Below are 15,125 nucleotides of genomic sequence, written 5' to 3' on the forward strand. Positions count from 1 at the left end.
TTATTATTGCTCTGTTAAGTCTAATTTTCAATCATTTTTCAAAAAACAACAAAAACATGCAAACATGTCAAAATCACAAAAATATTTTCATAAACAAACCTTGATCTTAAATCAAGTGATCGTTCATTTTATTAATTTCTTAATCAAATCATCAATCAATTCTAATTCTATTTCGAGTCTATTTTTTTCTTTCAATTAAAAAACACAAACAAATTCTCATTTGCCATTTGGCTTTTCATTATAAAACCTTTTTTTCAAAAATTATAAAAAACACAAAACAAATCAAACGTCAATTTCAACCCCGAACTACGAGGTTTTGATCCCTCACGGGTACGTAGGCAAAGGATATGCGTCCTTCCAAATCGATAAAAATATAGATAATTTAGGTCTCTATTTTCTTTTATCATTGCAAATTCCATTTTTTAAAGCAAGCAAGTTTATAGCACAAAAGTTAAATAAAATCAAGAGGTTCTCGTAGAATACTACGAATATTTAGGGTGCTTAACACCTTCCCTAAATATAACCAACCCCCGAACCCTTAATCCCTAAAAATGTGGTATTTGAACCTTTTTCCACTTTCTTTTGAAAAGAATTAAATGTTCGGTCGTGAAATCAAAAGCGGGTCTTTGACCGTCCGAAAAATGACGCGACAGAAATGGCGACTTCACTGGGGACTTTGTAGTAAGAGGGTTAAGCCTAACTTGGCCTTATTTAAAATTTGTGCGATAAACTTGCTAAAATTTTTATGAAAATTACGTGTATATTTGTTCTCTTTTCTTCTTTATCATTTCTTAAACGTGAGTGGTGAGAAAGTAAGTCCTATACCCGGACTTGAGAGAAATATAAGATAGGATGGGGTAAAATCATAGTGACATACCAAGAGCATTCTTGGACCATGTTTACAAGTGATAACCCTACTCGGTGGAGGCCTCACGGAAAGTAGTAGTCTTGTTAACATGAGCATTCGTGTTGACGTTATTACTTTCAATGTGAGTGTCCGTCGAAGCCGTGGACCTTAGTAACCCGTAACCCATCTTTGCCTTTTTAGGACGTAGTGCGGTGGCTAAACCAAGAGCATTCTTGTCTTTAGTTGATACGCGATACTACACTCAAACTAGACTACCTTATGGATGTTATTGGAATAGGAGCATTCCTATACACCAATATATTCACAAGGGGGTTGCAATTTGGGAACTTGGTAGAACCCTTGTTACATGTGCAAATGAAAACCATAGTCCTTACCAAATGGCGTACACACCCTTGACTCCATCATCATGGACCTTAAACCTCACCATGTTTTCACCGTTTGTGTTGCATAATCATGCATACATGCATTTCATTCATAAACAAACTCTTTTTTCTCATAAAAAAAAAAAAAAATTTCGAAGGACTTAAACAAGTTTTTGTTGTAAACATTGTAGATATGGCTACTAGAAGTATTAAGAGGTATAGCTTCCAAAGCCAAAATTTGGAAAGCTTGAGGAGTTTAGGAAATGTCATTACTGATCTGACGGGTTTTCAGTCTCGCCGTGGGAAGTTGCTCAAGATTCTCAATGCAAAGTTCGACGAAGGGATCCTCAAGACTTTGGTTCAATTCTACGATCCTCGCCTCCACTGCTTCACCTTCCCGGACTACCAGCTTGTCCCCACCCTTGAAGAGTATTCCTATTTGATTGGTCTACCCATACTTGATAGAGTACCTTTCAGTGGCCTCGAGGAGGACCCTAGGGCATCAGTCATCGCAACTGCCCTTCATCTCAAGATATCCGACATAACTGATAACCTCACTACCAAAGGAAAAGAGCAAATCTCGGGGCTAACTTCCAAGTTCCTAATCAACAAAGCCAACACATTCGCTGCATCAAAACATACCCTCGCTTTCGAGTCTATCCTAACCTTGCTCATCTATGGCCTTGTGCTTTTTCCCAACATTAGTGGTTTTGTCGATACTAATGCCATCCAAATTTTCCTCACCAATAACCCGGTCCCTACCCTCCTTGCTAATACTTACCACTCCATCCATCATAAGACAAAGAAAGGTGATGGGACCATCCTTTGCTGTGCACCTTTACTATATAAGTGGTACGTTTTACACTTACCCCAATTCTACCTCTCCAAAGACAAAGAGCCATACTCAGAAAAAATCATGTCCCTTGCCCCAGATAATGTAGTTTGGTATAATCCGGCTTACGACACTGGAACCATCATTGACAAATGTGGGGAATTCAGTAATGTACCCCTCCTCGGTATTCATGGAGGAATTAGCTATAATCCTATCCTTGCCAGGCGCCAGTTCGGGTATCCCCTTAAAGAAAAACCTCTCAACATTGCGATCGAAGGCATATTCTATCACAAGCATGCCGACATCAAAGGTATGAGAGAACAATTTGTGAAAGCTTGGCATACCATCCATAAGAAAAACAGCAATCAATTGGGGGATAAATCGGACCTCATTTATGAAACCTACACTCAATGGGTCATTGCCAAAGCCGTTCAGAATAGGATGCCCTACACTCTACCGAGGTGCCTGTCCTCAACCACTCCAACGATACATTCACCCCTACCCCTTTGTACCCAAGAAAAGTACCAGAAGAAAGTGGCTGATTTAAACCGTGTGTGTGCAGTTTGGAAGAGGAAGTACGAGGGAGCTATGTCCATAGTGGGGGATAAAGATGTGGAAATACTACAGACCAAGCATGAGCTCCTCAACAAAGAGCGACAATTGATCGAGAAAAACGCTCAGATTCAAGCTCAAAGTGCGAGCCTTGCACAATTTATCAGCAGGAAAGAATGCATGGATTTCTTCGCAGGGACACACCCAGACTTTGGAGAGTAGTCTGCTTCAGGAGCTCAAGAGTTTCCCAGTTGTTTTTTATGCTTTCTGTTATATACTTTGGAGTCTATCCCTTGGCTCGGTTTTGTTAAAAAGGGAATTATCTTGTTTCTATTTGTAAGTTTATCCCTTGGCTTTGTGTTTAGAAAGGGAATTATCTCGTAATACTTTAACTATTCAATAAAATTTTCAATTATGACGTTTACCAAAATTACTTTTATAAGTCCTTCGATAAATAAAAAAAAATGTGTCTATGTTTGCATAAACATATCATGCATCATCTTGCATTACATAATTTCCAAACTCGAGTCTCACTGAATTTTATTTTTTTTTTCCATAAAAAGGTTAAACCGTCTCAACTGTGGCCCGACGCACTCGCTACCGGTCAACTATTGTATACGGCACTCGAGCAAACTTCAAAAGAAAAATGGAACGTATCGAGCAAGATAATGCGACACTTCGTGATGAGGTGGCAGCCCTAAACACCAAATTGGATGAGTTGGCAGACATGAAAACAAAGATGGAAGAATTAACTGTTCTGGTAAAGGTGTTGGCAGTTGCGCATACTCCGCCACCTCCTCCTCCTATCAGAGTTCGAACCGAAGCTACTACATCTGCTACTCCTGAATGGACTTTCTGTGCTGACACTCCAACCTATTCTGCTCCACAACATTCCACACCATGGTTTCAGCCCATGACGGCGGGCGAGATACTCCGCCCCATTGCCTGTGAAACACAAATGCCTCCTTTGCAACATACAATTCATGTTCCTCAGCAAGTCCCGATGTTTCCTCCGGCTGCTGTGACCTACTCAGCGCCTGCTGTTCATGCTACACCACAAGAAGAAGAACCCATCTTCCATTCCGGAAGTGTAGGGGGGCAGGATAGAGTTGACGACTTACAAGACAAGTATGAAGAGATGCATCGGGAATTGAGAGCTCTAAAGGGAAAAGAAGCGTACGGGAAATCTGCTTATGACCTCTGTTTGGTACCGGATGTCCGGATACCCCACAAATTCAAAGTACCTGACTTCGAAAAGTATAAAGGAGACTCCTGCCCTAATGATCACCTGACGATGTACGTAAGGAAGATGTCTGAGTTTGCTAAAGACGATAAGGTCCTCATTTACGTTTTCCAAGAAAGTTTGGCTTACCCGGCTTCGAAATGGTACACGAATCTGGATAAGGCAAGCATCCAAAAATTCCAGGACTTGTGTGATGCCTTTGTGCAACAATATGACTATAATGTAGACATGGCGCCCGATCGAGGCGACCTCCAGGCTGAAACTCAAGGGGATAGAGAGACATTTAAGGGGTATGCTCATCGATGGAGGAACATTGCAGCCCAAGTTAGCCCACGGGTGGAAGAAAGTGAGATGACCAAGTTGTTCTTGAGAACCCTAAATCCTTTCTACTACGAAAAGTTGGTAGGGTGTGCATCCAGGAGCTTCGCGGATGTGGTCCGCGTAGGTATAACTGTCGAAGAAGGTGTCCGAGAAGGACGAATAGTGAAAGACGGTGCGTCTACTAGCGGTACAAAGAAATATGGAAGCAACTTTCCAAGGAAGAAAGAACAGGAAGTCGGTATGTTGGCTAACGAAAGAGCCCGACCATTTTCCACAAATACAAATCAACAACCAAATCACCAACCACAAAGGCCTCAAGGACCTCAACCATATTATCCTCCATTATACCAGCCCAATTACCCTCCACCACATAATCCTCAACAACACCACCAACACCCATATCACCCTCAACCACATAATCCTCAACAACAACATCATTTCCAAGCTCCACAACAAGCTCGCCCTCCTAGAAACAATTTTCCTCCCATACCTATGTTGTACAAAGTCTTGCTGCCCTCTTTGCTTGCGAGAAACCTTGTACAAACTAAGCCTCGCCCCCAGATACCAAATCCCTTACCTCGTTGGTACCGCCCTGAGCTCACGTGTGATTTCCATCAAGGAGCACAAGGCCACGATGTGGAGCAATGTTACGCTCTCAAGGATGCAGTTCAGAAACTAATCCACAACAAGGATTTATCTTTCACAAACCCTGACCCTATTGCCCAAAACAATCCTTTACCACCGCATGGGCCTGCTATTAACATGATCCAAATATATCAAAAAGACAGCCCAGTCCTCGATTCTCGTGATATCAAGACTCCATTGGTCCCGATACACATAAAGATGTGTGAGATGATTCTTTTCAACCATGATCATGAAGCATGTGACATATGTTCTGTAAATCCTCGTGGCTGCATACAAGTCCAGAATGACGTGCAGGGTTTGCTAGACAGAAAAGAGCTAATTGTCACCAGGAAAAACAAGGATAAAGATGTTTGTGTCATCACACCCGTATTCAGAACCCGGGAACCACTAGTGATAATGCTCAGCCAGGCAAAGCCAACCAGCACTCCTCTGGTAATTTGCTCTCCAGAACAGATACCGTACACTTCTCAAAGGACCATTCCATACAACTATGAGTATGCAATCATAGAAGATGGAAAGAAGATACCACTGGATCTGCCAATCCCTGTGGATAATATCGCCGAAAGTAGTCAAATTCTTAGAAGTGGACGTATTATCCCTTCTGTGGTTCAGAAGGAAGCTGGTGCTCCGGTAGAAGTACCAATGAAGGAGCAGAATGTGGGTAAAGGCAAAACCATGGGACAATCTAGTGGAACCACCTATGAGGATAACGATGAAATCTTGAAAATGATCAAGAGAAGCGAGTACAAGATTGTGGATCAACTGTTGCAAACTCCGGCAAAAATCTCCATCATGTCTCTATTATCAAGCTCTGACGCCCACAGAGAGACTCTAATGAAAGTCTTGGACCAGGCTTATGTGGACGATGATGTAACGTTAAGTCAGTTTGGAAGTATTGTAGGAAATGTGACTGCCTGCAACAACTTAAGTTTCAGTGATGAAGACCTCCCACCGGAGGGAAGAAACCACAACTTGGCGTTACTTATCTCTGTCCTTTGCAAATCGGACTCTCTGTCAAATGTTCTAATAGACACTGGGTCTGCTCTCAATGTAATGCCAAAATCTACCCTGGATCAGCTGTCATGTTCGAAGGCTCTTTTGAAACCCAGCACAGTGACGGTGAGGGCATTTGATGGGACCAGAAGGTCTGTGTATGGGGAAATAGAATTGCCTATCTTGGTGGGCCCACATGAATTCAAGATTAATTTCCAAATTATGGAAATACAGGCCTCTTTCAGTTGCCTACTCGGCAGGCCTTGGATCCATAACGCTGGAGCAGTAACGTCCACACTTCATCAGAAGCTGAAGTTTGTCAGTCAAGGGAAACTCATAACTGTGAACGGTGAGGTAGCATTGTTGGTTAGCCATTTGTCATCCTTCTCCTTTATTGGTGGTAACAGTACAGATGGATCATCATTTCAAGGACTCTCTTCCGAAGAGAATGTGGAGAAGGTTGAGACTTGTATGGCTTCTCTGAAGGATGCCAAGAGAGTAATACAAGAAGGTAAGACTGAAGGCTGGGGTCAGTTAGTGGAGCTGACTGAGAACAAACGCAAAGAAGGAATAGGTTTTCCCAACAGTAAGCCTGGGGTATTCAACCCTACTGGAGGTATTTTTCGTAGTGCAGGATTCATTCATGCTCCATCAGAGATTAATGCACTGCTCGAGGATCAGCCCGAAGAAGCAACACCTGTCTTTGTGACGCCCGTAGGAACTTGTTGCAACTGGATCGCAGTGGACGTCCCTTCTGTGATGCCTTATTCTAAGTAATGTGTTTGTCTTGTTTTTGTTTTTCTTAAAATTCCTTTCGTCTTGCCTCAGACGAAAGTGAAATCATGTAGGGCTTTGCTTCAAATACTTTTGTTATAAATAAAAATCGTTGTTTCTATCACGACCGTTACTTTATTTTATTTCGCATTTTCTGGAAAAATGGTAACACATAAAACAAAAAAATCTTGTTTTTTTATTATTTTGTTTTCTTCCTTTTAAAAATCAAATTCAAAAGTCTGCATTTACTCATTAAAATCAATCATAAATCATGTGCAGACTAAACATAAATGAGCCCGTTGAACATGGCAACCCTATGCTCCCTCCCAACTTTGAAGTCCCTGTTTACGAGGCTATGGTAGAAGAGGATGAAGAGATTCCTGATGAGATCAGATGGATGTTAGAACAAGAAAGAAAGGCTATTCAGCCTCATCAGGAAGAAATCGAGATTGTCAACCTGGGTACTGAGGAAGACATGAAAGAGATCAAGATCGGGGCATTGTTGGATGCGACAGTGAAAGAAAGAATAATTGAGCTTCTCAGGGAGTATGCCGACATATTTGCATGGTCATACAAGGATATGCCAGGGTTAGATACGGAAGTAGTAGAACATCGACTGCCTCTGAAGCCCGAATGCCCTCCGGTTAAACAGAAATTGAGAAGATCTCATCCTGATATGGCTCTCAAGATCAAAGAAGAAGTACGAAAGCAGATTGACGCTGGTTTTCTAATCACCTCTGAATATCCTCAATGGTTAGCCAACATAGTACCTGTTCCGAAGAAAGATGGCAAGGTCAGAATGTGTGTCGACTACCGAGATTTGAACAAAGCTAGCCCGAAGGATAATTTCCCTTTACCTCACATTGATGTATTGGTTGATAATACCGCTAAGTGCAAAGTGTTCTCCTTCATGGATGGTTTCTCCGGATATAACCAGATCAAGATGGCTCCCGAAGATAGAGAAAAAACGTCTTTCATCACGCCTTGGGGCGCCTTCTGCTACATAGTGATGCCGTTTGGTTTGATCAATGCTGGTGCCACCTACCAGAGAGGTATGACCAAGATCTTCCACGATATGATACACAAAGAGATTGAAGTCTATGTAGATGATATGATTGTCAAGTCGGAGACTGAAGAAGAGCATGTTGAGTATTTGTTGAAGATGTTTCAGCGTTTGAGAAAGTACAAACTCCGACTGAATCCTAATAAATGTACCTTCGGTGTCAGATCCGGGAAGCTTCTGGGTTTTATTGTCAGTCAGAAAGGTATCGAAGTAGATCCCGACAAAGTCAAAGCCATCAGAGAAATGCCTGCTCCAAAGACCGAGAAACAAGTCAGAGGATTCCTTGGTCGACTGAACTACATATCCAGATTCATCTCTCACATGACTGCTACATGTGGGCCAATATTCAAATTGCTTCGCAAGGATCAAGGAATCGAGTGGACTGAAGATTGTCAAAAAGCCTTCGATAGTATCAAGGAGTATTTGTTAGAACCTCCAATTCTCATCCCTCCAGTTGAAGGAAGACCCTTGATCATGTATTTGACGGTGTTAGAAGACTCTATGGGCTGTGTACTTGGACAACAAGATGAGACTGGAAAGAAAGAACACGCCATTTACTACCTGAGCAAGAAGTTTACTGATTGCGAGTCTCGATACTCCGCACTCGAGAAAACTTGTTGTGCTTTAGTCTGGGCTGCCAAGCGTCTCCGCCACTATATGATTAATCACACTACTTGGTTAATATCTAGAATGGATCCAATCAAGTATCTATTTGAGAAGCCTGTTTTAACAGGAAGAATTTCTCGTTGGCAAATGTTGTTGTCCGAGTACGATATCGTGTACCGCACTCAGAAAGCTATCAAAGGCAGTATCCTGGCAGATCATTTGGCTCATCAACCAATCGAAGATTATCAGCCTATCAAATTTGACTTCCCGGATGAAGAGATCATGTATTTAAAGATGAAGGATTGTGAAGAACCATTGATTGATGAAGGCCCTGATCCTGAATTAGAATGGGGTTTGATATTTGATGGAGCTGTTAATGTCTATGGTAGCGGAATTGGGGCAGTCCTCGTTACTCCTAAGGGCAACCATATCCCTTTTACTGCAAGGCTACGTTTTGATTGCACAAATAACATTGCAGAATATGAAGCTTGCATCATGGGTATTGAGGAAGCTATTGATTTGAGGATTAAAAGAATCAAGATACATGGCGATTCAGCCCTTGTGGTCAACCAGATTAAAGGAAAGTGGGAAACTCATCATGCTGGGTTGATACCGTACAGAGATTATGCCAGACGTCTGTTAACTTTCTTCAACAAAGTAGAATTGAATCATATTCCTCGTGAGGAGAATCAAATGGCAGATGCTCTAGCTACTTTGTCTTCAATGATCCAAGTGAATTGCCCCAAAATTGTACCTTCAATCAGCGTCAAGTTCCTTGACCGACCTGCTTACGTGTTTGCTGCTGAAGCAGTCTTTGACGACAAGCCGTGGTTCCATGACATTAAGGTTTTCCTTCAAACACAAGAGTATCCGACCGGGGCATCTCGCAAAGATAAGAGGACTCTAAGAAGATTGTCTAGTAGTTTCTTCTTGAATGGCGATATTTTGTACAAAAGGAACTTCGACGCCGTTCTACTCAGATGTATAGATCGGCGTGAAGCAGATTTGTTAATGCAAGAAATACATGAAGGCTCGTTCGGGACTCATTCTAGTGGTTATGCAATGGCTAAGAAGGCGTTGAGAGCAGGTTATTATTGGATAACGATGCATGCTGACTGTTACCATCATGCCAAGAAGTGCCACAAATGTCAGATTTATGCGGATAAGATCCATATACCGCCATCCATGCTCAATGTTATTTCTTCCCCGTGGCCTTTCTCTATGTGGGGCATCGATATGATTGGTCGGATTGAACCGAAAGCTTCCAATGGACATCGTTTCATACTAGTGGCCATTGATTATTTCACCAAATGGGTCGAGGCGGCATCTTATGCTAATGTGACCAAGCAAGTGGTGGTCCGGTTTATCAAGAACAATATCATCTGCCGCTATGGTGTTCCTAACAAAATCATCACGGATAATGGTACCAATTTGAATAACAAGATGATGAAAGAACTGTGCGATGATTTCAAGATCGAACATCACAACTCTTCTCCTTATAGACCGCAGATGAATGGTGCAGTCGAAGCTGCAAACAAGAATATCAAGAAAATTGTGCAGAAGATGGTGGTCACATATAAAGACTGGCATGAAATGTTACCCTATGCTTTGCATGGCTATCGTACCTCAGTACGTACTTCAACAGGGGCAACCCCTTTCTCTTTGGTGTATGGTATGGAGGCCGTACTCCCGGTAGAGGTTGAGATCCCGTCGTTAAGAATCTTGAAAGAAGCTGAGTTGACTGAAGCCGAATGGTGTCAGGATAGGTATGATCAGTTGAACTTGATTGAAGAAAAACGCATGACAGCTTTGTGTCACGGACAGCTATATCAGTCAAGAATGAAGCAAGCATTCGATAAGAGAGTGCGTCCCCGTGAGCTTAAAGAAGGAGACCTTGTGGTCAAAAGTATCAAGTCATTTCAACCAGACCCCAGGGGCAAATGGACACCTAATTATGAAGGTCCCTATGTTGTTAAGAAAGCTTTCTCTGGTGGTGCTTTGATACTTACAAATATGGATGGAGAGGAGTTACCTCGTCCTGTGAATTCTGATGCAGTCAAGAAATACTTTGTCTAAAAAATGTATAAAAGAACAGCTCGGTAGGTCGAAAACCCGAAAGGGCGGTCTAAACCAAAAATGAGCGTCTCGATGGATTGAAAACCCGAAAGGGCGGTCCATGCAAAAATTAGAGGCATAAAAAAAAAAAAAAAAAAATGTTTGCCCTGATGGATCGAAAACCCGAAAGGGTGATCTATGCAAAAGTTAAGGGATTATGACAAGTAACTGCATCAGAATAAGCATCGCTCACTTGGGGCACCTTAGCTGTCAGAAGTTCTCCGATATCGAAGCATCAAAGCAGTGGGATTCAAAGTTGTTTAAGGAACATAGCGGTTATTATGTTCAATGCACCTTCCCCATATTAATTACCATTTTCCAAATTCTGTAATCTGTGGAGACATGCCTTTGGCCGGTTACCATTTCTATTAAATCAATTTGAACCTGTGCCTCTTTATTTGGAATTCTTGTTTATTGTATGTGCAAAATTTCTTCCATTTTTACATTAGTACTTGAAGCAAAAACTTTGAAAATTCTTTTGAAACTTGTGTTTTTCTTCAAGAAGAACAAAAAGGACAAACATATAATCTTTAGAACTATGTATCATAGGAGCATGTGTCAGCATTCGGTCCGAAAGCAGACAGATGCAACAAGTAGACATAGTCATTGCTTAAAAAAAAAAAAAAAAAAAAAAAAAAAAGAAGAGAGCTCGCTAAGTTTAAAAACCCGAAAGGGAGACTTAGACGAAAATGAGCTTCCCGGTGGATTGAAAACCCGAAAGGGCGATCCAGGCAAAAGTTAGGGATTTCAAACAAAAAAAAATGAAAAAAGAAATATACGAAAAAAGCAATGACTATTTGAAGCATGAATTTGAGAAAGTGGCTCGATTTAGAAACGGCGACTTCTATCAGTGTTTATTCAAAAGGGCCTTACCCCGACAATGTTTGATTCATCCCCAAGTAATGTTATCCCCAATGAAGAGTGTTGAACGATTGTAGCGTGATGTCGGGCCATTTTTCCTTTAGACCTGCCCAGCTGTGTCTCATCAATCTCACCATCATATTGCCGTACGAGTCTCATACATTCATACATTCATACATTAATACTCTCATACATTCATGCATTCATACATTAATACTTTCACATGTTCATACGTTCATACATTAATACTTTCACCTATTCATACACTCATACATTCATGCATACACAACATATACACAAAGTTATTCATACATGATTGCATCAGTCACCCAGAGTCATGTTCGGCCGTATCTCTTCAGTTCGGTCTTTATTTATCATTGCGTCAAGCCACAAGTTTCTACAAATGAACATCTTACATTTACCTTCTTATCATCAAAAGTGTCCTCCCGGTGTGTCTGGTCTAGAGATGTCACTCATTATGAGCCCGGTGGGTTCCGGCAAACTCTTACCTGGCCCGGTGGATTCCGGCAAACCTTTTTATCAAAAGCCCGGTGGATTCTGGCAAACTTTTGTCAAAAGCCGAGTAGATTCTCGCAAACACCAGCAAGAACATATCTAAAACAAAAAAAAAAAACAAAAAAAGAGAGAGGGAAACACATTTCTATTCTAACCGCGATTTCTACGAGAACAAATCTCCATAGTCCAAGCCAGGACCAGTAACGGTAAACCAAGCAACATCGCTATTGCGACATCAATCTCTCTTAGAAACGCCATTTCTTCATCTATTTTTTCATGATGGAAGACGTCGATGAGTAGAAGAACGAATGCAAGTAGAGTGATGACAATGAGAATGAATATAGCCATTTAAAGAGAAAATAGGGATGTGGGTTGTGAAAAATAAGAGATGAATGTGAAGTATTTATGGATGGAGGAAGGAATATAGCCGTTAGGTGGAAAGAAAAAGGGGTTTACCTTTCACTGTTCATGACTGTTAAAAGAGGGAATATAGCCGTTATTTAGCCATTGGGAGGCTCAAACGGTACACACAGATAAATCACCTCATGGTAATGAACAAAATTTAACACTTCACATATCAATCACGTCCAGCTGCCAGCCCACCAACGGACGCTTGAGTTTACCTTTTTATCTCATTTCAAGTCACAAAGTTTACCAACGGACCACTTAAGTTTACCTCTCATCATGTCTCAAACGGTTAGTCCCAACCAAGGAACAGTTTGAAATCACATTTTATTTTTCAAAAAAAACAAATATTGTCATCCCCAATGTGGCTGTTTCATAGTTTGTCACCAATCAAATTTGTTTCAAGTGGCAGGTCCCACCAAATATTCATCTTTACCAATGTTTTCCTCAAAATTCCCCAGTGATTGTTCAAACCTTAACTCGAGTGTCCTTTACTAATTCAAAAGTAATTGACAATATTATTTCCTATTATGTTCGTCTTTACCAGTTCAAAGGTAACAGACATTGTCCTTTACTATTTCAAAAGTAATAGACACTGTTATGTTCGTCTTTACTACTTCAAAAGTAATAGACAGTTCCATTTCTTATCATGTTTGTCTTTACCATTTCAAAAGTAATAGACACGTCTTTACTATTTCAAAGGTAATAGACAGTTCCATTTCTTATCATGGTTGTCTTTACCATTTCAAAGGTAATAGACACGTCTTTACTACTTCAAAAGTAATAGACAGTTCCATTTCTTATTATGTTCGTCTTTGCCATTTCAAAGGTAACAGACACGTCTTTACTACTTCAAAAGTAATAGACAGTTTCAGTTTCTTTATCATGTTCGCTATTATCACTTCAAAGGTAATTGGCATTCTTTCCTCCACAGCAATCATTATCAGTTTTGTCCCTCAGTCGGCATATGTTTACCATTGTTGCATTCATAATTGCATCGCATACATACATACCATTATATTCATAAGCATTGCATTCATAACATCTTAGGTCAAAATTGGTGCACTTTCGGTATTTAAGTCTCTTCGGCCCGTCAAATCAAATATTTCATCTTCAAATCGCCGGACGAAGAAAAACTTAAATAGGGGCATCTGTCATACCCCAATTTTTGACCCAAGATATCACAGACACGTGTCCTCGAACCCTGATCAGTCTTTGACTTTTCAGCGAAAAATTCGACAGAGAGGTATTTTAAAATACCTCATATTTGGTTCCGAGTCGGGCCCTCTTCTCTCATTTTTATTATTATTATTATTATTATTATTATTATTATTATTATTATTATTATTATTATATTTATTATTATTATTATTATTATTATTATTATTATTATTAGTGTTATTATTATTATTATTATTATTATTATTATTATTATTATTATTATTATTATTATTATTATTTATTATATCAAAAGTCCAAATTTTGTCCAAGAAAATATCCAAATCCAGCCAATAGCAAGCTGTCGTGTTTCCTTCAACCCAAACCAGGGCAGTTTTCTGTTCCTGTCTTCACAGACAGGATGTCGCAATCCAGTTCTATAAATACAAGCCATGCAACCAGCAAAAGGAGGAGGAAAAATTTTCGGTCCAAAAAAAAAGACACCAAAAAGAGGCAATTTCGACCAAACACAAAGAAAGACAAGAATTTTCCAGCAAAAATACACAAAAAAATCAAGGAAGAACAAAATTTCCAGCCAAAAAAATTCACACGCACAACACAGTTCCAAAACACACAATCTCCATTATAAAGAACCTGCAAACACATACAGGCAGTACAAACACCATTCACGTGATCATCACATAACCATCACCCACACAGTCACGCATAAACCCATTCAAAACCCTTTCCAGTACCGTACTCAACAACACAAACACACGTACACAAGAACCAACATCACACCAGACTCACATAACACCTCAAAACCGCAACAATAACATAATCCAGACCCAAATCATTCAAAAGAACAATAAAGGTAGTCTTTCTAAACTTTAGATCTAGGGCGTTTTTAATTCTTGTTTGGAATTTTTAAGTGAAGAATCGAGTAGAGGAGAAGAAAATAGGGAGAATGAGCGAAAAAAATAAGAAAAAGGAGGCTTAACCGCGGCGGCGCCGCCGTCTATGACGGCTAACCGCCGCGTCGGACCACCGTCGGACCACCGCCGGCCACCCTGGTTCTCCGTCGGAGAAGAAGAAGATAGAAGAGAGAGAAGAGAGCTTCTCTCTCTAGATTGGGAGAAGAGAGAGAAGGAAAAGAGAAAAATGAGAAAAAAAACCGGCCCCCCATATATATACTGCTCTGAACCGGTTCGTTTCTTTTGAACCAAACCGGTCTGACCCAAACCCAACAGAGCCCAGCGCCCTTCTCCCTGTTTCAAGCCCATTCCATTTCTGTTACTTTCTGCACCCCCCTTTCTATTGCCTGCACACCCCATCATTTAACTTTATTTATTTTTTTGCATGCATTTTAACATTCTCTTGCATTTTCATATTTTTTTCTTTTGCATTTTTATTTCTTTTATTTTTTATTACATCATCATGCATATTTAAATTTTGTCCACTCCTCAATCCAGAGTGCTCTGGTCCATTTTATTTTCACATTCATTCTTATTTTATTTTCGCAGTACATTCTATTATCTACTATTATCATATGCATATTTAAATTTTGTCATTAACTACATACCTCAATCCAGAGTGTTCTGGTCCTAAATTAACTGTTAATATTATTTTACTCTCCAGAACAATCTGGTCCTTGTTAATTAAATTTATCCAGAGCGCTCTGGTCCTAAATCTATTTTCTTTCACGCATTTTAATTTCTCTAGCATTTTTATTTTCGTTCTCATGCATTTCTATTTTATTTCTTGTTCGCATCTCATCTCATCTTATTTTTTTTACTATCGCATGCATTTAA

The 15,125-nt window shown here is 40.2% G+C and overlaps 2 protein-coding genes across 2 annotated transcripts; both read left to right on the top strand.

Annotated features, from left to right (window-relative positions):
* The first annotated feature begins 1,423 nt into the window (after window positions 1-1,423).
* LOC146934323 (uncharacterized) lies at window positions 1,424-2,836 on the top strand. The gene has a single exon (XM_085707902.1). It carries the CDS (start codon window positions 1,424-1,426, stop codon window positions 2,834-2,836), a length of 1,413 nt encoding a protein of 470 aa, XP_085564028.1.
* Window positions 2,837-3,260: 424 nt separating this feature from the next.
* Window positions 3,261-6,593, top strand: LOC146934324 (uncharacterized). The gene has a single exon (XM_085707903.1). It carries the CDS (start codon window positions 3,261-3,263, stop codon window positions 6,591-6,593), a length of 3,333 nt encoding a protein of 1,110 aa, XP_085564029.1.
* The last annotated feature ends 8,532 nt before the right edge of the window (window positions 6,594-15,125 follow it).

The sequence above is a fragment of the Medicago sativa genome, chromosome 4 (assembly GCF_051527215.1).
Source record: "Medicago sativa cultivar Bolivia chromosome 4, Bolivia_mono, whole genome shotgun sequence".
NCBI classification, from domain to species: domain Eukaryota; kingdom Viridiplantae; phylum Streptophyta; class Magnoliopsida; order Fabales; family Fabaceae; genus Medicago; species Medicago sativa.